At 47.1% G+C, this 20,702-nt stretch overlaps 1 protein-coding gene across 1 annotated transcript in view; it reads left to right on the forward strand.

Moving 5' to 3' along the window:
* TRPM8 (transient receptor potential cation channel subfamily M member 8) overlaps nt 1–20,702 on the forward strand; it is a 78,675-nt gene that overhangs the window by 32,493 nt on the left and 25,480 nt on the right. Inside the window, exons 11-19 of the mRNA XM_032355506.1 lie at nt 2,409–2,699; nt 4,475–4,570; nt 5,380–5,509; nt 7,468–7,613; nt 9,921–10,033; nt 10,418–10,634; nt 16,830–16,921; nt 18,195–18,336; nt 19,397–19,568. Of these exons, the coding sequence (XP_032211397.1) occupies nt 2,409–2,699; nt 4,475–4,570; nt 5,380–5,509; nt 7,468–7,613; nt 9,921–10,033; nt 10,418–10,634; nt 16,830–16,921; nt 18,195–18,336; nt 19,397–19,568 (1,399 nt within the window). The remainder of the gene's footprint in view (nt 1–2,408; nt 2,700–4,474; nt 4,571–5,379; nt 5,510–7,467; nt 7,614–9,920; nt 10,034–10,417; nt 10,635–16,829; nt 16,922–18,194; nt 18,337–19,396; nt 19,569–20,702) is intronic.

Raw genomic sequence — 20,702 nt, forward strand, 5'->3', positions numbered from 1 at the left:
GATAGTTCAGTGTAAAGGGCATAATGGCTAAGAGAACAGACTGCAGACCCAGCCCCTCTGCGTGTCTTAGCCTCTGCTACCCCAATTTCCCTATAGGTGGTGTGTTGGAGTCAGTTCATACTGGCGTGCACGAGCTGACTGCTAAGGATTCAGAGATTTTGTGAGTCAGTTGTTAAATACAGTCACTCTAAAAAATTAAATTATATAAACTCAGAATTAAATTTTTAAATTTAAAAACAAAGGCAAGAAATAGTCAAAATGCATCACTTTCTAATTATTTTACAAAATTTGCTACTATGCATGCTCTGGAAGTTATTTATAACTGTTGGATCTTCATGCTGGAAATACCAGCCAATGAAGTAGGTTCTTCCCCAGGTCTATTCCCAATTCTGCATTCAGTGAGGTCACAGTGGTGGCTGAAAATGGGGCACAGTGGGAGCATTGGCACCACAGGAATTGGCAGGTATCACAAATCAGGGCTTATGATCTTCTCCCAGAGATGCAGTTGTTAAACATGTACCCACACACCACCGCTCGTCTGAGAATGGAGGTGATGGTCGTAGAATCAGGGCATTACCTTCCTGATTGGGCTGTTAGAATGATTATCAGATCATGTTTCTGAAGCACTTAGGACATTGGCACATATGAAACATTCTGTATGTATTTGTTGAAAAACAGGTAAAAGCCTTTGAAACCATGGTAATATTTGTGTAAGCTTCCACAGCGCACGAAGCAGGTTCGTGGTGTTAGCTTACTTGCCCCTCCCTTACCAACCCCTAGCAGGGATGATCTCATTCTGCTGGTTAATAACCCAGGTCTCCCTGGGTACCAGCGGATCAAGAGCTACTGATATTTTTTGGTACTCCTTCTCTGACCTGTGTTAGCTCTTTCACCCCGGCAAGTGCCTGTGTTATTGACGAGCAAACTGAGGCTTGGAGAAAGCCTTGTTCTAGGTCACGCATGTAGGTAATGGTAGAACCAGGATCCGGAAACCAAGATGTGTCTGACTGCAAAGCTTTTCTTTTTCCACATATGACAGTGGTTCCCGCCACCCAAACCGGTGGTGGCACGGGAATCACCTGGGAACTTGGGAGCAACACAAATTGTCAGACCTTATGTCAACTTGCTACAGCAGAAATTCTAAGAAGTCTCTGGCAACCTGGGTTTTAATAAGCCCTCCAGGTGACTCTGATTGAAGTTTGGGGCCCACTGCCCTGTCCAATGTGTGACCAAGAGAAAGGAAAATGATCTAGAAGAATATGGGAAATGCTGGGCAATGGGACATTTGCCTTGAAGACTGGGGAGAAGGTGCAGCTCCCTTCTGCCACCGTGGGGCAGCCACCCCTTTCCTTTCCTACCCCACCTGGACGACAGTGTAGGGACTTACGAGACACTTGACCATTCCTGTCTAGGCAATGTGTGATCCCCAGGAGTTTATCGTGAGGCAGAAACAGTGCTGTCCTTGGCAGAGGATATTCACCAAAAGTGGGGGTCAGGCTAGCATCAGGAGTGGAGTGGGCTGTGTGGACAGTAATGAAGAGAGAGAGGGAGAGAGAGAGAGAGAGAGTGTGTGTGTGTGTGTGTGTGTGTGTGTGTGGTAACAGGGATTTGGGGGACTAGAGACTCCAGGTCCCAGAAGCAGCTGCTCTTTGGTTCTAGATGATGGTTGTCTGTGTTGTCAGGGTTTCTGGTTTTCCCTCCTAAATCTGGATTTCGATGCTGGTGATGTGGGGATTTTTATGAACCTTCTAAGTGGTAATGTTGGCAACTGAACCCAACTCTGAGGTATATTTTGGAAGACATGAAAGCTAGTGTGGCCTGTTGCCCACTCATTTGTGTCTGAGGTAAACACTAATCATCTTTAATAAGAGTCTCAATAAGCTCCTACGGGATAGGTTTATCAGGGATCCCAGAAAGGGGAGGTAAAGATAAATAATACCCAAGTGTAACTGTCAAGGGTCCCAGTGACTGACTGCGATGTAACGTGACAGCCCTTGGCAGGATGGTACGTGACTGGAAGGAACAGCTCCCAAGGTGCAGAGTGAACAGGCTGGCCATTGGTTCACAGTCAGTGTCTACTGTAGACTTCAGAGAGATGGGGTGAGCCCCACTGTCCCGGGTGCTTCTTGCATGCCAGGCGCTGGGATGAATTACTGACCAACATTCTCCCCGAGTAATTATCTCTTCTCTACAGTAGCAGGAGGCCAGGTCACCTCCAAGCCCACATCTGGCTGACTTCAAAGACTCTGCCTTGCCACTTCCCTGTCCGTTTGAACTATGATCCAACATTGTGTCAGAGCTGAAAAGATAAAATTTATTCCCCAAAAAAGATTAAAAGAGAAATTGAAGTTACTCTTACTTCCTTGGCTGACCATGTGGTCTGAGTCTCCTCTCTGCTTTCTCCACAGTCTGCAGACCTTCAAGAAGTCATGTTCACGGCTCTTATAAAGGACAGACCCAAGTTTGTCCGCCTCTTTCTGGAGAACGGATTGAACCTGCGGAAGTTTCTCACCAATGACGTCCTCACTGAACTCTTCTCCAACCACTTCAGCACCCTTGTCTACCGGAACCTGCAGATTGCCAAGAATTCATATAATGATGCCCTCCTCACATTTGTCTGGAAACTGGTGGCTAACTTTCGGAGAGGCTTCCGGAAGGAAGACAGAAGTAGCAGGGACGACATAGATGTAGAATTTCACGTAGGTACCAGGGCGGGTTGTCTCCTTTTGAGTCTTCCCACAAAAAGTATCTCGACCTCCATCTTTCCCACTTCTTCCCTTATTGCCATAAAGTAGGTAGCATGTTGGCATTGTTAATTTTTGCTACTGCCTTTACTTAAGATAATGAGTCTACCTGGTGAGTAGTCAGATATCTTGCTCTAAGCTCTGTGCTATACTTCAAATTATTGTTGCAGCTTTTCTTCATTGCAATTCTCGGTGTGGCACACACACTTTCTGAAGGCATCTGACTAGGAAGAGGGACAAATGAATGGCTCCCTGTTCATATCTCAGTCTTTTGGTTTTGGGTGTGATCAATTGCCCATGTAAAGGTCGGCCAAGTTTTCCTTTGTAGATAAAAGGGGTAGTGAATATTTTGAAAGGGATAATCCAGGTTTCCATCTGGGATTCTGTTGTGGAGGTACAACCTGAATTCTCTCAGGTCTTTGTGTTTCAACCACCGGCAGGCCAAGTTTCCAAATGCCTGCACCTGCAACTCTGCTGAAGGTTTGTTCTGGTCGGAGTCCTATCAATACCAGCAGTTGGTGTATAAATACCCCAGCTCCCTCCCCACTGGGAGGAGTTAATTCTGAGGCATGTGTTCTACACTGGCTCCCAGGATTCCCTAGTGGTAGTAATCTCTAGTTACTGAGAGTGATAACTTGTTGATAACACACCTTTTCCATTGGTTCCTTCTTTTCCTATCTTCTTTTCTCACTATCCTATGGGTTTTCCTGGGATCACCCCTCAAATCAACTACATATCTCAAATTCTTGTTGCTTCTGTGAAAACTCAAATGAGGTAATTATCTCCTGTAATTTTAGGATTTTAATGTATGCATGTGGGTGCATTACAAAAATTTAAATGCGTTAGTTGTTTGAAGGAATTGGAACTCTTTAGAAAAGCTTCTGTTTGACGCTATTTGTGTTAAAAACCTTTGCAGTATCCATAATTCTTCCTAAAGCATTTTGGATCTTGGTAAAACCTGTAGGGGAGTTTAGAAGGAGTAGAGATGTTGTTTTCAATCTGAAAAGCTGAAAGAAGATATCAGAAGATAGGGAATTCTGAGTAACAGCCATTGCATGTATGAGGAATCAAAAGTTTGAACAATGCTCCAAAGAAAGAAGCAAAGTTTTACATTGTCATTATTGAACTTAAGCTGTAGGAAAGTTAGAACTTAGTTGGAGGGACTTTTTTTTTTTTTTCTTAAGATTTTATTTATTTATTTGACAGAGATCACAAATAGGCAGAGGGGCTGGCAGAGAGAGAGAGAGAGGAGGAAGCAGGCTCCCCACTGAGCAGAGAGCCCAATACGGGGCTCCATCCCAGGACCCTGGGATCATGACCCGAGCCGAAGGCAGAGGCTTTAACCCACTGAGCCACCTGGGTACGCTAGAGCTACTTTTTAAGATGAGAAACAGATTTATGTGATGAGAGGAATTCTTCAACCTTCCAGAAATTGTTCAGTTTTTAAATTGCTGTTGGCACATGTTTCTACCCTTTGTGACTTTCTGCCTGGTCATATGTTGTCTTTTATGATAGGTAAGAAATTTTTGACAAATTATCCTACCCGGTAAGTTGAAGTGATGAAAGTCATATCACTGTGCTGTTGAACTGGATTCCTATGCTAATATACGGAGCCCTCCATGCTTGGCGTGCTCCCTTAGACATCCTGACACCTGCTTTTATTCTTATGCCAGTGCATCTACTAAGGGGATATTCTATTTGCACGCTGACCACACACTAATTCCTTGCAGGACGTGTCTCCTATCACTCGGCACCCATTGCAAGCACTCTTCATCTGGGCCATTCTTCAGAACAAGAAGGAACTCTCCAAGGTCATTTGGGAGCAGGTAAATGTCTGGGCCTGTGCCAAATTTACCCCAAATGCTCGCTTTGTTGTGGTTGTTCTGACCTCAAAACTCACATGCCTAATCCAAGACATCATCAATAAAATAGGATGTCTTGTGTCAAGTGAATACGGTTGTGCCTCTGTTTCCATGTCGATGGAGGCGTGATTGAGAGGGGAGGTCCCTGGAAGGTAGCTATGCTTGGTGAGCAACCCAGTAGGCACTTGCTTCTCAGGTGTGTGTATGTGTTTTCCAAGTGGAGACAGTTTTTAAGTTTAATTAAAAAATTAATTTCTAGCTTTATTGTGTTAGAGATAGGAAGTAGGATTTGTATCATTTTTGCTTTGGGGAATGTATTGAGATGTTTTTCCTTGTGATTTAGCACATAATGGTTTATGTTCGTTGTGTAGAAGCTACATTCTCCATTATTAGAACATAAAGTTGGATATTGAGAATAGAGTTCATGAGCACAGTCTTACTAACTACATCATCAGCTCTCCTGTGTCCTCAACCACTCTTCCCCTCTTTGAGCTGCCACAGTTTGGTGCTAGGCAGTCAGGTCTCATGCTATCAACAACTCACAACATTTATCTTGATATTTTATTTTTATATGCTAATTCCACATTCAAGACTGTATCTTCAGGGCCAAGACTATCTTGTGTACATTGCAAAGTTTATTCTGAATCATTATGAATGGTTCAGATTTCACCACTTCTTGCTTTTGCCAAGAGTTTGTCCTTGCCTGACATTAATGTTGACTTGACCACTTTAAGGAATTATGAATTAACTAACGTTATCCACCCATCTAAAAGACCAGGGGCTGCACTCTGGCAGCCCTGGGAGCCAGCAAGCTTCTGAAGACTCTGGCCAAGGTGAAGAATGACATCAATGCCGCAGGGGAGTCTGAGGAGTTGGCCAATGAGTACGAGACCCGTGCAGTTGGTGAGTCTCCAGGAATGGGCCACCACAGTGGGCACCCACGTGGTTTGAGACACACATGCACCTGTAGTACTTATAGGCCAGGTGGCAGAGGTCAGAGGCATGTCCAGGCTCCCCTCTCTGGCATGATTTAGGGCTTGCAGACCACATGATCAGGGGTGTGCATGCTGTGGCAGAAGCCAAAGACCCCTCGGCTGTACCACCTACTGATGTTTTCAAGAATGGACGCAGGAGGGATGCCTGGGTGGCTCAGTTGGTTGTACGACTGCCTTCGGCTCAGGTCATGATCCTGGAGTCCCGGGATCGAGTCCCGCATCGGACTCCCAGCTCCATGGGGAGTCTGCTTCTCTCTCTGACCTTCTCCTTGTTCATGCTCTCTCTCACTGTCTCTCTCTCAAGTAAATAAATAAAATCTTTAAAAAAAAAAAAAAAGAATGGATGCAGGACAATGTGGGTGTCTCATCCCACAACTGCCAGGGCCACACACAGGCTAGGTCTAAGAAACTCAGCACCACAGTCTGGGGGCAGAGAAGGAGTGTTTTAGGATGCTTTTGAGAAACTATGACAGATCTGAGACTTTTTTGTTAAGATTTTATTTATTTATTTGGCAGGGAGAGACACAGCAAGAGAGGGAACACAAGCAGGGAGAGTGGGGGAGGGAGAAGTAGGCTTCCTGCTAAGCAGGAGCCTGATGTGGGCCTTGATCCCGGGATCCCAGGATCATGACCTGAGCCGAAGGCAGATTCTTAACGACTGAGCCACCCAGGCGCCCCCAGATCTGAGATATTTATCTGTTAGTTATCAAGTTAGCCTGTCTGTTTCATAGAGAGAAGACCCTACACCACTGGGTCAGAGATGCAGATGGTTTATTACTAAGGGCCCAGGCAGCAGTCAGAGCATCGTCTTGGAGTGACATGACTAAAGGCTTCTGTTGCCTGCCCTGCAGCTCCCCCAAAGTTTAGGAGACTTGGGGCTTCTCCTGGGGCTGCAGGTGACCCGCCCATGCTCCCTTCCAGGGTGTGATTGCTCGTTACCTGGAATGGAATGGGAGAGAGGCACTGCTAAACATTACCCTTCTGGAATGTCTGTCTTCTGTTTGCTGTTCAGTCATCCTTGAACAAAGCTTGTCAGTGCGGTTTGCCCAGACGGTCTGGACCAAGCAGGAGCGTGAGAAACTCAGAACGATTGCTTCCCGAAGACAGAGAGTTTGGGCCTGCTCAGTTTTTCCTTTCTCACTTGGGAGTTTTCAATTTGCAATGGGGCAAGCTGCAAAATTGCACACAACTTTGTTGTCTCATGTAATGAAAAAAAAAAAGCCTCATGCGTTTGGCTTCTCTGTGTTGCCAAAAGGGCGTCCAATCGCTTTTCAAAATATATTACATTTCAAAGATATTTTATTAATTTCTGATTAAACTCAGAAAATGGATCTCAAGTATTTTGACTTTTAAAAAATTTCCCGGGAGGATTTATACTTCAGTTTCTAGCATTAGGTCTCGAAGTGTAAGCACACCTTTAAAACAATAGGTCAGTGTTTCTTACACTTACTGGTTGGTTGGTTGGTTTGCATGGTGTCTGATGAGGCAAAAAGCCCTCATCACGAGGCGGAGAATGTAAATGAAGGGAGATCAGCTGCTCTGGGAAAGGAAGCAGTGGGTCTGAGTCTCTCCCCAGGGCTGAGCCCCACAAAAGGGGGGTAGCTCCCCGTGTTCCATGCAGCTCAATTCAGTGGGCACTTACAGACCCCTGCAGCTATCAGGAGCTGCGTTGGGCGTGGTGTCCCCCAAACCCCCTTTGTTCAGCGGAGGATGACGCCATGCCGGCATTCTCTCTGCCTTTTAGAAACCAGGCTTTTCACCAAGTCAGGGCTGGGTCGTGGGGGCGGGGCAGGCCCAGTCTGTGTATTTGCCATCTCTGCCTCCGGCTTGGCTTCCCTCCCTCTGGTGGTGGCCGTGTCCCCGCAGAGCTGTTCACAGAGTGCTACAGCAGCGACGAGGACCTGGCGGAGCAGCTGCTGGTGTACTCCTGTGAAGCCTGGGGCGGAAGCAACTGCTTAGAGCTGGCGGTGGAGGCCACGGACCAGCACTTCATCGCCCAGCCTGGGGTCCAGGTAAACGGCGTGCAGTCACCAAACATCACCTTCAGAGATGGGCCCTTTGCATCAGATGCTCTTTGAACAAGAGAGTGTTAAAAGCAGACCTTCTCCTCTGATATAAGAACCGAAGCAGGGAAAATTGAGGGACGTTCCAGGAGATGGCAGCACATAGGCTTTGGTAGAGACCCTTGCTTCAAGAGACAGTGCAGGAGAAAGAGTATTCTTGGAGTTTCCACCAAGCACCCAGTACGGCACCATACTTAGGGGCTGGGTTGCTGGATCCCACATCTGAGGCTCAGTCTACTGTGTCTCCAGTTATGTGTGTGGTGATGGACCAAGGCATACAAGCTCTCTGAGCCTTAGTTCCCTTGTCTGTAAAGGAAGGGTTGCTGGGGGGTTTCGGGGAGATAGGATGGGACAGATGCAGCCCTCGACTTCAGTGCATCCTGTTATAGTTATTATGGGTAGTAATGGCACTAGAGGAACCAACACGACATGGAGTGAAGCCAGCCCAGAGGTTTCCTCCACTGAGTTAAACTAACTGTGGTTTGCATTTGGTGTCTCAGCTTGCCGAGGGGAGTTTTTCCACCCATAATCCTGGTTGGAGGGGTCTGGTGTGAAGCGGAGAGGAGTAGGAAGATGTGGGTGGATTGACACTTATCTGTCACCCACATGATGTACGTGATCGTGTTTTATCTTCATAGCACGTGTGGAAGTGGAGGTCATCTCATTTTACTGATAAGAACTCAGCTGTTCAGAGAGGTTCTGGAACATTCTCTAGGTTGCACTGCTAAGAAGGAGCAGAACTGAGATTTGGTTCCATGTTGATTGTTTTGTGGACTTCCCATTACACCCTGAAGCCAATAATCAGCGTGGCACTGGGATCAGGGTTGCCCGGAGGGCTGAGTTGGAGGCCAAGGAGGGCCACACTCTGCTCACAGCTCCTTTGGCCCCAAGCCCCATCGTGTTGGTGCCCCAGAGCTTGGGGTCTGGGGAAGGCTGACTCTTGATCTTGTCCGAGCTTACCGGTCCCAGCGGTTTCAGCCGGATGCCAATTCAATAATATTCACAGAAATCTCATGGCCAGACACATAGGACCAGGGAGCTGGTTCCTGGGTGCAGGTTACAGCCTGGAGTCAGGTGTCGCTGGTGTCTATGGAACCCCAGCTAGGGGAGAGCCTCCTGTGACTGGGGGCTAGTGATACCGCTTGATGTATTCCTCCACCTTGGCAGGAGAGAAGAGTGAGGAAGGCTGGGTATTACCTGTCTTTGTTTGGCTCCCCGAGAAGCAGGCCCCAAAGCGAGGATTTAAATTCTTTGTTGTGAAGGTGAGCCTAGGAGGTGCATGTGGGCGCCGGGGCAGTGAGAACGGTGAGAGAAGGAAGCAGACACGGGTGTGCTAAGAGTTGCCACTGTGCTCTGCAGGGCTCAACCCCATGGAGACTTCCTGGGACTGTATTGAACTTGTCGTGGTGTGGCAAACAAGTTGGTGTTGACCCACCAAGTGCAGTTTGTCCTTTGTTGCGGCTGCCCGTCATGGGCCAAGCACACGCCTGGCCTCAGCAGCCTAGGCAGAGCCTGGCAGGCTCCCTGGAAGAAGCGGCTTCTGGGAGAGGGAAGGTCTGATGCGGCACAGGGGCCCTAGCTCTCCCAGCCAGTGCATCCACGCCAGACCCCTTCCGACGAACAGGGCCGTTTCTGAGAGCTGTGTGTTTCTTTGATGTGGACGCGTCTATGCTCACCCTTTTGTGTTGCCATGAAGTGTGGGTCTCGGAGGCAACCTGAGTTTTCTAATTCCCGCCTTCGTGGGAGGCCCCATTCCATCTCTCCGGGGTTGGTGGTCTGGGAAGAGCGTTTTCCTGCATTTCAGCTCCCGCTGATGTTGTGATGCCAGCTGTCGCCCTGTTCCTCTCACCTGTCGGCCTCCAGCAATGAATCCTGGGGTTCCTGCAGGTAGCAGTGGACGGGTGTGTGAATTTGCAATCAGCGAGGAGGAAGGAGCCAGAAAGACGCTTGTTTAAACTTACATAAGAAGAATTAGAGGTGGTTGAAATTCATGGCTTTCGGGACTTTGGCCTCAGACAACCTCTATTTTAAAGTTCACAGAACCCAAGTTAGGAAAGGACTGAAAATCAGACAGACTTGTGAATGGTTTTAGCATAGCCCCGTAGACTCCAGATAACTAACACCAAAGGAGAAGACCTTAATTTGGAGGGTTATTTATTTTGAGGGGGTGCGAGGGCTGGGAAGAGAGGTTGCATACCATCCTGAATTTCATTGCATTAATAATGACCCACGTCCTTTATCTTTGTCTCCCTGCAGAATTTTCTTTCCAAGCAATGGTATGGAGAGATTTCCCGAGACACCAAGAACTGGAAGATTATCCTGTGTTTGTTTATTATCCCCTTGGTTGGCTGTGGCTTTGTATCCTTTAGGTATGAAACCGAGACATGTAATTGTATGTGTAAGAGAGTGTGTGTGTACATGTTCTTATGTAGAGGGTTATAAAGCCTGGCATTTATGACATTCGTGAGAATCCCTACACAGTAGGGCTGGGGGTCTTTTCTGGCTTTTCCTGGTTTTGATTTTTAAATAGGTAGCGGTAGAGGTATGTCTTCAGTTTCCAAGGCGGAGCTTGGATTTGTTGGTCCTGGAAAGTCAGGGGCTGAGTTTTGGCCTGGTTGGTCTCAGAAGGCAGCTCTGGCTCCTCTGCCCCCAGCCGTGGGTCTGGATTCATCCATGTTCAGGAGGAGGACTGCAGCTCCTGCAGGACATGATGCTCTAGAGGGCGATGACAGTGTTCTCACCTCTTGGTCCAGGAAGAAGCCCATCGACAAGCACAAGAAGATCCTTTGGTACTATGTGGCCTTCTTCACCTCCCCGTTTGTGGTCTTTGCCTGGAACGTGGTCTTCTACATTGCCTTCCTCCTGCTCTTTGCCTATGTGCTGCTCATGGATTTTCACTCCGTACCACACTCCCCCGAGCTGGTCCTCTACGCACTGGTCTTTGTCCTGTTCTGTGATGAAGTGAGACAGGTAGGACAGTCCCCATGTGAGACACCTCTTTCCTCAGCAGGTGGCATCTCCCTAGAGCAAAGGAGGAACAGAAGTTGCTTCTGAAGCTCCAAAGTCATGATTTTTCTAAAGTAAATGATGCATTTTCAAAATCTTAGCACTCTAGTGAGGTTTCTTAGCACCAAGCTCGCTCCTTGCTGATTAATGTTAATTGATGGAAATGAATTACTTCAGAATTGGGAATGTGTTCAAAGAGAAGATCGACCTTGGACTGTAACCCACTCCTGCCATTACCATCACCAGGGGAGTCAGGGGAGCTGGGGTGGGGGGGGCACTTTCAAGCTAAGAGCATCTTAATGCCCAGTGTGTCAGAGTGACAGTGTTGGAAAGTCATACAAGTCCCTGTGGATTTCAGGGAGTGTGTGTGAATTATTCATGGTGCTTTTCTGCAGTTTCTTTGGGATCTGTTTTTTTGGCAGTCTCTCCCTGCCATTGAACCCAAAACTTTAGCCCAGTCTTGGCACATAGCAGGTGCTCAGTTAGTCACTGTTAGAGGGATAAATGTTGAGAGTGAAGCATGATGCTGTCCCTAGAGTATTATGAAAAGTCATCCCAGAAAATCTTTTCGGACTCAGTGATTATTTGAGTGCTGCTGTTACTGTCACTTTTGTTGTCCCACCTGAGCCCAAATCCAACATCATACCCATTGCTGATGTTTACATGATACTATGACAGGTGTTATGAGAAATTTGGGTAGGGGAGGCAGGGAATGCTGCACTTGACCTCACAGAGTCACCGCCTTGTGTAGAAATCCTACCTTGCTTTCAACTATCATGCCAAGTCCGATAGACTTTTTTTTTTTTTCTTTTCTTCATTTTTTTGGCTTTCAGGGGCTGTGGATTGAAGACGGTTCTGATTTTTTTCTTTTCTCAGCAGGAGAGTGTCTTGATCAATTATCAATATGTACGATAGTCAGGGGGCCTGGGAGGAGTCTTGGCACCAGTGCCCTGCATCTGCCTTCCCCTGCCAAGAAGGTGCAGATGGGGGATAGAGATGGCATAGAAGTGGAGGAAGAACAAGACAAATGACACAAGTCAGTGCTGAGCATGGACACATATGGGTTTTCTGTCTCCAGCACCTATCCCTCAGGGTAGGACCCTGCTGATGGGTGGAGGATTCTGTGACCTCCCATCAGCCTCTTGAGGACCCCACTTCTGGCTCATGAGGTCACAGCTCTATCTGGACACATGGGAGCTGGGACCCAGTGTATGAATTTTGGGAGGTACAGTTTGTCCCATAACCCTTCCATATAGTCTCATTCTCCTGGCTGTCATCTTTTGCTAGTTTTCCTTCGATTTACTGTGTGTCAGCAGCCAAAGGGTGAAAATATAATGCTGGAGAGAAGAAAAGATGCAAGGAGGATTCAACATTTAAAGCAGGAATGGGCCCAGGCCCATGTAAGGAAGTAAGGGAACAGCACCTTTTCTGCTGGGACTCTCCTGAAAGCCATTGTAGGAACTGTCTCTGCATGAGGTCTTGTGTGTTCCCTTCTCTTATCCTGGTGTGGCTGGGTTCGGAGGTCCTACCTTCCTCCTTGTCCTCCATTTCCAAAGATGCAAAGAGAAAAAGACAACATTCCCAGTGCAGGTTTTGCAGAGGAAGGGAGTAAATGGTGAGGTTACAGGCTTTGTCAAGCTGGAGGGGGTGGAGCTCCATTCTCTTGGAATGGGAGGGGGGGTTCTTTCCGCTGAAGTATCCATCCTGTGGTGAGGCTGCTTCCAGAGCCTTGCTGGGTCTGTGGAAGCAGGTGGAGCTGGAGGGGTCCCCCAGGAGGTCATGCAGGACTCTGAGGGGTCCCTGGTGGTTTGAGTCACACACATGTCCCTGAGCTCTCTGGGCTTTGGTTCACGTTCCGGGGAGCAGTGTAGGGTGCCAGGAGAGGCATGGAGTTTGTGGAGACATGAGCAACACACCCAATGGTTCTGGTTTCTTCACATCAGGTGACCAGCCTGACACCCTAAATGCAGCCACTGAGCAGGATCGCATAACAGTGAAGTCATAGCCCAGGGTGGAAAGAAGCCATGGGTACTTACAAATAAGCAGGGAGAGAGACTGAGAGAAAAAGAGGGAATGGGGCTGGGCACAAAAAAGCTAGCAGAAATTGCACATAGACAATATGGTAATAACTTACTTAATTTCTTTGATCTTTTGGTTCCTCATTCCTAAATGGGCATCTCCCTACTGTGAGAGATGATTGCAAGGAACAGAAAGCCCCGATGCCTTATGTGGAAACCTTGTGGGTCTAGTCCAGCACAAGCTCCTCTGGGTGGTCCTTTTGCATTTCTCCAGCTCCTCATGCATATGCTGCTGTTGCCCAGAAGTGAGTGGCATGGAAATGGCCTAATGCAGATGTTTATTTCTTACTCGTATTTGACCCTTCGGGGCTGGCACAAGGGAGGGTGTTGATGTACTTCTGGCAGGTGTGTGTATGTTTTTTAAGAAAAGAGCTGATGAGCCAGGGTCTTCCTAATTCAGACCCAGAGCTGTGCTGTGACTGGGGGCATGGAGGGAGCCACGATGGTAGCTTGTGAGGCCAGAGCAAGGGAGATGTGGGAAGGGGCTCGAGGTATCCTTTGGAGCTGACGCTGCTCTTGGTGGTTGCTTCCTGCAATGGGTGGTGAAAAAAAATTCTTTTCTTGCTTTTCCCCTTCCACATTCATGCTCCCAGTGATTTCTCCATGAGTCTTGGGACTGACCCTGTCTCCCTAACTGCACTAAGGCTATGAGGTGAAAGTCCAGGTGTTGTTTGGTTCCTCCAGGCATCGAAAGAAGTCAGGTGATCTGGAGACAGGACTTATTCTGGGTTTCTTCAGAGGACAGAGCTTGGCCTGGATGGAAGATGCAGGGAGATGTGTCTCGGCATAAGCCAAACACTTCATTCATGCATTCCTTTTAATTACTTATTGAGTACCTACTAGGTGCCAGGCACTGTTCTAGACACTGGTGATATAGCAATGAGCCAAACACACAAATACCTTTGTGCTTATGTAGCTTTCTCTCAGTTAACAGGGTTGGCAGGGTCATTTCTGGGAGCTTCCAAGGAGAGAACAGCACTGCGTGTGTTTACTGGGACGTTGGCCTAGAGGATTTGAAAGAGTGAAGTCTTAGGTCACAAACCTCTCCATACAATGTTGTATGTACATTTAACTACTAAGTCATTTATTCAAAGGAGACTCAGGACAAGTGTATGTTGTTTGGAGAAGGACTCTGGGCAGGCAGCGTGAAGTGTTGCCTAGGAGCTGTGTACAGTGTTGTCTAGGTGCCGTATGAAGTGTTGTCCAGGTGTAGTGTGCAGTGTTGTCCAGGTGCTGTGTGAAGTATTGTCCTGGTGCCATGTGAAGTGTTGCCCAGGTGCCATGTGCAGTGTTGTCCAGGTGCAGTGTGTGGTGCTGCCCAGGTGCCATGTGCAGTGTTGTCCAGGTGCAGTGTGTGGTGCTGCCCAGGTGCCGTGTGCAGTGTTGTCCAGGTGCAGTGTGTGGTGCTGCCCAGGTGCCGTGTGCAGTGTTGTCCAGGTGCAGTGTGTGGTGCTGCCCAGGTGCCGTGTGCAGTGTTGTCCAGGTGCAGTGTGTGGTGCTGCCCAGGTGCGGTGCTGAGTTGTCCAGGTGCAGTGTACAGTGTTGCATAGAACAGGGACATTGAGTAGAGTGACCAGTGGGCTGACGGGCAGGAATTCTGGGGAGGGAAGTGAGCTGCAGAGGTGCCCGGGTAAGATAATGCACTTCCCAGTCATTCCCGGGGGCCTGCCAGGTGGAGGTGAGGCCCACATGTTCTGGCTGAGTCTCTCTAGTCTGTCTACATTTACAAAGGGTGATATGTGATGGGCAGGGTGATAATGTAGGCATATAGCTTTAGGCAAATGTTTCTTCTCTTTTCTTTAAACATCATTTTGAACAGACCAGTTTCATTTAGCAGTCGTGAGTATTAAGGCAATGATATGGGAGCACCTTGGGCTGAGGGCTGGGAGAGAGGATCCAAGCCCAGCTCTGCTATGGGAGAGCTGATCCTGCAGTCTGTGAGCTGGGCTGCGGCACAAGGCCTCCAAGATTCTCCTCCTTCAGGGAGTCTGACGCTCGGGGTCGCTGTTTCTCTTCCGGCTGCAGGCTCCAGTGGCTAGAATCCTCAGTTCGCTTTCCCCTGCTGACCTGGCGCTGTCTTAATGAACCTAACTCGCACTTGTCAGGAGAAAAAGAGACCTGAACAGAATGTTACCTGTTTTAGGTTATGTCTGGGTGTCACAAAGAATACTCTCCTAATGTTTCCTTCCCTGGGGGCAGATGTAATAAACTAAGTTGAAATTTTCAACCAAGGCAGTCCATAATTACAAATGTCCAGTAATCAAGTTGTGGATATTTATGTAACAGGAGACAAGTTCCACCATCCCTTTATGGAAAATGCTGTTCAGTCTTAAGGCTCATTGAATCCCCCAATCCTGAAAGATACGGTGAAATAAGTTTTTTTGTATTTTATGAATATAGCCCATCTCTGTCATTCCATTCATAAAAAAGGCTTCTATTCATTTAAAAAAAAAAAAAAGTGCTTTCTCACTGCAGCGGTGCCTCCAAGCTGATCTATTTAGGGTTTTTCCATCTCTCAGGCCAGGATTCTGAAAGGCTGAGCTGGGCTGGGGCTGCTGCTTGCTCTGTACGTATCTGCCTCCCAAACCCAAAAAAGGGTTTTAGAGGGAACAGGTGGAAGGTAGGGCTTGTCCCACCCACTCTTATTTTGCAGATGGTTCTTGGCGGGTAATCCACGAGACTGGGACCACTTCAGTGGATGCTGAGGTGTGCTGACTCGGTTTTGGGACTCACCCATTCAGCCATCCCACAGAGAAGTGTGGTCACCTTGGGGCTGGGAGATTTTATTTCCTTGGTGCTTGATTGCATAAGGTCCTCACCACGTTTGTCTACCAAAGCTGCTGTTTGCATTTATAAATGAAGAAAAGAAAATACTCCTTAAGAAATGGATGATGTTTCCTGAATCCTTTCCAAGTTTAAAGCTGTAGGATTTCTGTGGGTTGTAGTGAAGCAGCAGGATGCTGACAAGATGAAACTCTCTGAGACCCAGAACCCGTGAGCCTGCCACTTGCTGGCATCTGCCTCAGACAAGTTCCTTAGCTTTTGTTTCCCTACGCTTTATTTTTGGGGAAAGAATAGGAAACGTGTGTTCTATTTGAATATCAGATGGACCCATAGTGGTGAGTTCATTTAGTGAAATCAAAAGGATTGAGTTGATGACACTTCTTGGCATTGGTTTTGTGCCTCGCACAAGGCAATATGCTGGATTCCTTACCTGAGCTCCCTTGGATTTTGTCCTACCTCCCCTCCAGTCCTGACTACGTTTCATTTTAAGGATGTCTAATGACTACTTTTGCCCCAGGGCCAATAGCTTCCTTGAGAATTTGTGTTGCACTTAATCTGAGATCCAGTGTGCCAGGAGTCCAGCACAGGTGTTTGGAATCCTGTGGGCTCTCAGCAAATGGACAGATGAACAAGAGGGTCAGCGGTCCCCAGACCCAGCAGACAGAACACCAAGAGGCTATCTAGATGTGGTCTTCTACTGGATTGCCCTTTCTCTGTTTATGTCCTGACATGCCTTCTTCTGAGAAATCATGCCAATATGCACAAATGATGGAAGGATCACTGATACACATTGTTCCTGTCAGTCATTTCTGCAAACACATCTGCCCACACAGGTGAAGCACACAACCCCTGTGTGCAAATTTAAAAAAAAAATCTTTTCATCAAGATGTTTTATTTCCACATGCCAGAAAGTATTTATGATAAATACACAAATCGATGATGACAACAGTATGGATAATACCCTCTAGTGTTGTGCAGTGCACAGCTTATACCACTGTACCGGGTAGCCTGGGTATTCCACATTTGCCTACACAGGCTGGGCCCACTGTCTGTGGGTTCATCTTTAAAGAAGAGTAAGGATGCCTGTATCCCTTTTCTGACTTTGTCAGCAACACATGCATAACAGAACAGCGAGCATGCAACCTACTTTCCAGTCCCCCTGGAATATCACAGGGTATGAGGGGGGGCATACTGTTGACTCAAAAAAAATGTGTGAACATTTAAAAAAGAAATCTGGAACCAGTTGATGTTTCCCAGCTGCTGATGCTCTCTCTCTCTGTCCCTTTCTGTGCTGCAGTGGTACATGAATGGGGTGAATTATTTTACTGACCTGTGGAATGTCATGGACACACTTGGGCTTTTTTACTTCATAGCAGGCATTGTGTTTCGGTAAGTAGACCTCACCACCTTTCCCAGTTTCAGGTGCTTTTGGATTTCCTTGGGTGGGTAAGTGAAGAAGAGGTCTTTGATATTTCAAGTCCAAGATGAGTCTGTTTCCCTTCTGCCCCCATTTTGAGATTATTGCAAACACCATTGTCTCGGCCTCTTTGAGACACAGCTTGGCTGGCATAAAGTTGCATCTCTTCTCTTTTCCCTCCTGGTGATCTATACTTGAGATGCATCCAGATCTATACTTGGTGCATACAGAATTTACGAGAGATGATTAGAAATTGAGGAGAGCCATATAATCTTTGAAAATGTACTTCTGCTTGGATGCTGGCTATGGAGAATGTCTCTCAAAGCCAGAGTATAGGATGAGAAAAACCAATCTAGAATCACCGTTGAAAAACAATGTGTACTTCCCATGGTAGAGAAATTGGGACACACCCAAACCATGGCTTGCATTGCCTATGCCCACCTCTCTCAGGCCTGCCTCCCCCAGGTAGCTTCAAGGTGAAGTTCATGGTCATACCTGAGCTGTATGCATGGTGTCCTCTGGCAGAGAAGCCTGACTCTTCATATATATGCCTACCCATGCTCACTCTGCAATTTGCAGTGAATAAAAACCCAATTTCCGCCTCTAATAATTTTTCTTTCTGCTTGGGTTCAGCATTTGAACCACATGATTTCTAGAGAATTCCAGGTAGAAGGCATATAAGGCTTTCAATAAACACATTAGCACGGGGTGAGCTAACCAAATGATCTGGTACAAATGAGGGAAGTCTCATTAGGGGAAACCTGGCAGAGCCACTTCCCAAGAGGTTGGGCAAGGATGGGGATTGGGATCATTATAGGGGCTGTGGGAGTGAGGAAGTCAGTGGTAATGTGACTGGGTTCTTGCAGTAGAAGTGTTGGAGGATGAAGGACTCAAGGGCAAGAAACTCTGAAAGCTCTGTCATTGCTCTCCTGGAGGCCACAGGAGCAGAAGACCAGTGACTGACGGGTGGTGTCCTTGGACTGTTTCCACTAGCTCCCAGGGCCCTGACTATGTTTCTTTGTGTTTGGTTATGATGGGTTAGCACGGTGATGGGTATTAAGGAGGCCACGGATTGCATGGAGCACAGGGTGTTATACACAAACAATGAATCATGGAACATGACATCAAAAACTAGTGATATACTGTATGGTGACTAACATAACATTGAAAAAAATAAAATCTTTGAAGAAATTAAAAAAAAACAAAATTTTGAACTGTTTTATTAATATCTCCTTCCTTCCATAGGCTCCACCCTTCTAATAAAACCTCTCTGTATTCCGGACGAGTCATCTTTTGCCTGGATTACATTATATTCACTCTAAGGTTGATCCACATTTTCACTGTAAGCAGAAATTTAGGACCCAAGATTATAATGTTGCAGAGGATGGTAAGAATGGAGAATATTGTGGTTGCCATTCTGCTTGTTAGACCCAGAGTTCCTTCTGTTGTTGGTAGAAGGGTTTTACCCATAGACATGTCACAATTGGTAAGGTTTGCTTCCTTGATGTGTTTTTCAATCAGGGGCCTCTCTCAGCTTAAAATTTAACAGAAGATGACTACTAGGAGCAGATGGTTAGTTCAGTGCATTGCTAAGAAAGGTATCTATTTGGATTTTACTCTTTACCAGGTGCTTTCATTTGAGTCACATGAGTCAAACTGAGTCACAGCTCAGTAAGAGCATAGACAGAATAGGGATGGTTATAGCCATTTATAGATGGGGACCATGGAGGTTAATATGTTTGTCTGGAGGTGTGCAACGGATTAGGGCTTCAATTCTATAAACATGTGGTATAGATGTAGGATCAGCATTACCAGCGCTGTTCCATAGGGACATCCAACAGAAAGATAATTACACACTGACGATGTTGGTTTCCTAAGCTTGTTTTCCAGATGACCCAAACCTCCCGTGCTTCTGTCTTTAAATCAGATGGGCGTTTGGATTAGCTCATCTGGAGGTTGCTTTCCAACACTGAGGTTCTTTTGAGTTTGTGGTTTTTAATTCAAAGCATATCTGAGGCATCAAGTCACTATGAAGTCATGCTGTGTGTGCAAAAAGTTAAAAAAATGAAAACTGTGCATTCTTTTAAAGACAGTTTTTATTATCCTTAAAAAAAAAAAACAACACTGAAGACACAATGTAGGGATTTCAAGAATGTGAGCATGAGAAGAGGTAGAGAAGGACAGGTACTCTGAGGTGGTGCCTCTTTTGCTTTCAAGCCGGTCTCTTATCCAGAAAATTTCTGGTGCTGAGTTGGTTTGGAGACCTATAAACAAAAATGCATCAGTTTCAATTCTGGGAGATAGATGTCCCAAGACCCCAAGGTGGCAATGGTCATTTTTAAAATCACACTGGGTGACTAGAACCTCCACCCTTCCCTGTAGTCAAATGAGCAGATGAGCCCCCTGGGGCACAGACCTGACTCTGTTCTTGTGTCCTCCCTTGACAGCTGGTCGACGTGTTTTTCTTCCTGTTCCTCTTTGCGGTGTGGATGGTGGCCTTTGGCGTGGCCAGGCAAGGGATCCTCAGGCAAAATGAGCATCGCTGGAGGTGGATATTCCGCTCAGTTATCTACGAGCCCTATCTGGCCATGTTTGGCCAGGTGCCCAGTGACGTGGATGGTGAGCCTGACCTGGCCTGGGAGGGGACATCTAGGAGCAGGTGGTTGCTTCCAGAACCAGCCCCCAGCGCTCCCTGCTCTGATCCAGAGCAGAAGTTGGGCCAATACCAGGGACTGAACGCTGACCCTCTCAACCTTTTCTTTGTGTCTGAGTGGGATTTTTACGTCCGCCTTGCCAACATGTCCAACAACGTTAGGCTGCAATTTTGAAACTTCTTGAAAATAGTGTTTCTTATGTTTTCAACAGCGATGTTGCCGTGGACAGCAATGAACCTCACTAGTGCAGAAATGGGTGTTGTGAGTTGTACTCTCTTATATAACTGGGTGCCCATTTATTTCCAGAAAAGCAATATTGAAAATTTTGCACAGGAACCTGCAATCTCAACTTCTGGCCTTAGCTTCTGCTGAGCATCCTTCAGAGGCAGGAGAGTGGCAGCACAGATGGCATTAATATGCTCACGCCTGGTTTATGTGAGGAAAGTGCGGGGCATGTGCAGACCAGTGTGTGTCTTGAATGAGCTGTCTAAAGCATCTTTATGATGCTGACGAGAGCCGGGGCTTGTCATGTTCTGTCCTGCTGGGACACGATGATTCTGATGTTTCCCCTGCCCTACTGGTTGCATTTCTGAGCTCCCTGGTGTTTTGTCCATTATCCTTGTGGCCTCGGGCTGTCCTGGCCTCTTCTGCTGCAACCTCTTCCAAAACCTAAGCTCTTTTCCTGTGCCCTGATGGGAAGGCACGTTGTTAGTGTTATTTCCCTTATGCAGCGGTAGTCACCATTTTACCTAAGGGAGTGCATTTTGTCCTCGGGACAGCCCTTTCCCCGGTAGCTTTAGTCACGTGTGAGGATTTGGATTTTCTCCAAGGTCCGCATTCTAGGGTCTGTCGCTACCGTTCACGCAGTTGTGCAAATCCTGTTCTTGACATCCCTGATTTCATTCCTCATCTCCGGTTCATCAGGTGGTTTTGTTGATTTTATCTCCTCAGTGTCTGTGCAACCAGAACACTTTCTACCATTCCCACCACCCCAAGCCATCCTCACCACCTGCTCATTGTCATGTGGCCCTCCCACCCCACCCTGGGGGCGCTGTAGTACCGTTCCCTCCAGAGGGTCCTCTCCTTGCCTTTTGGTCTC

Source organism: Mustela erminea, chromosome 8 (assembly GCF_009829155.1).
Source record: "Mustela erminea isolate mMusErm1 chromosome 8, mMusErm1.Pri, whole genome shotgun sequence".
Classification (NCBI taxonomy): domain Eukaryota; kingdom Metazoa; phylum Chordata; class Mammalia; order Carnivora; family Mustelidae; genus Mustela; species Mustela erminea.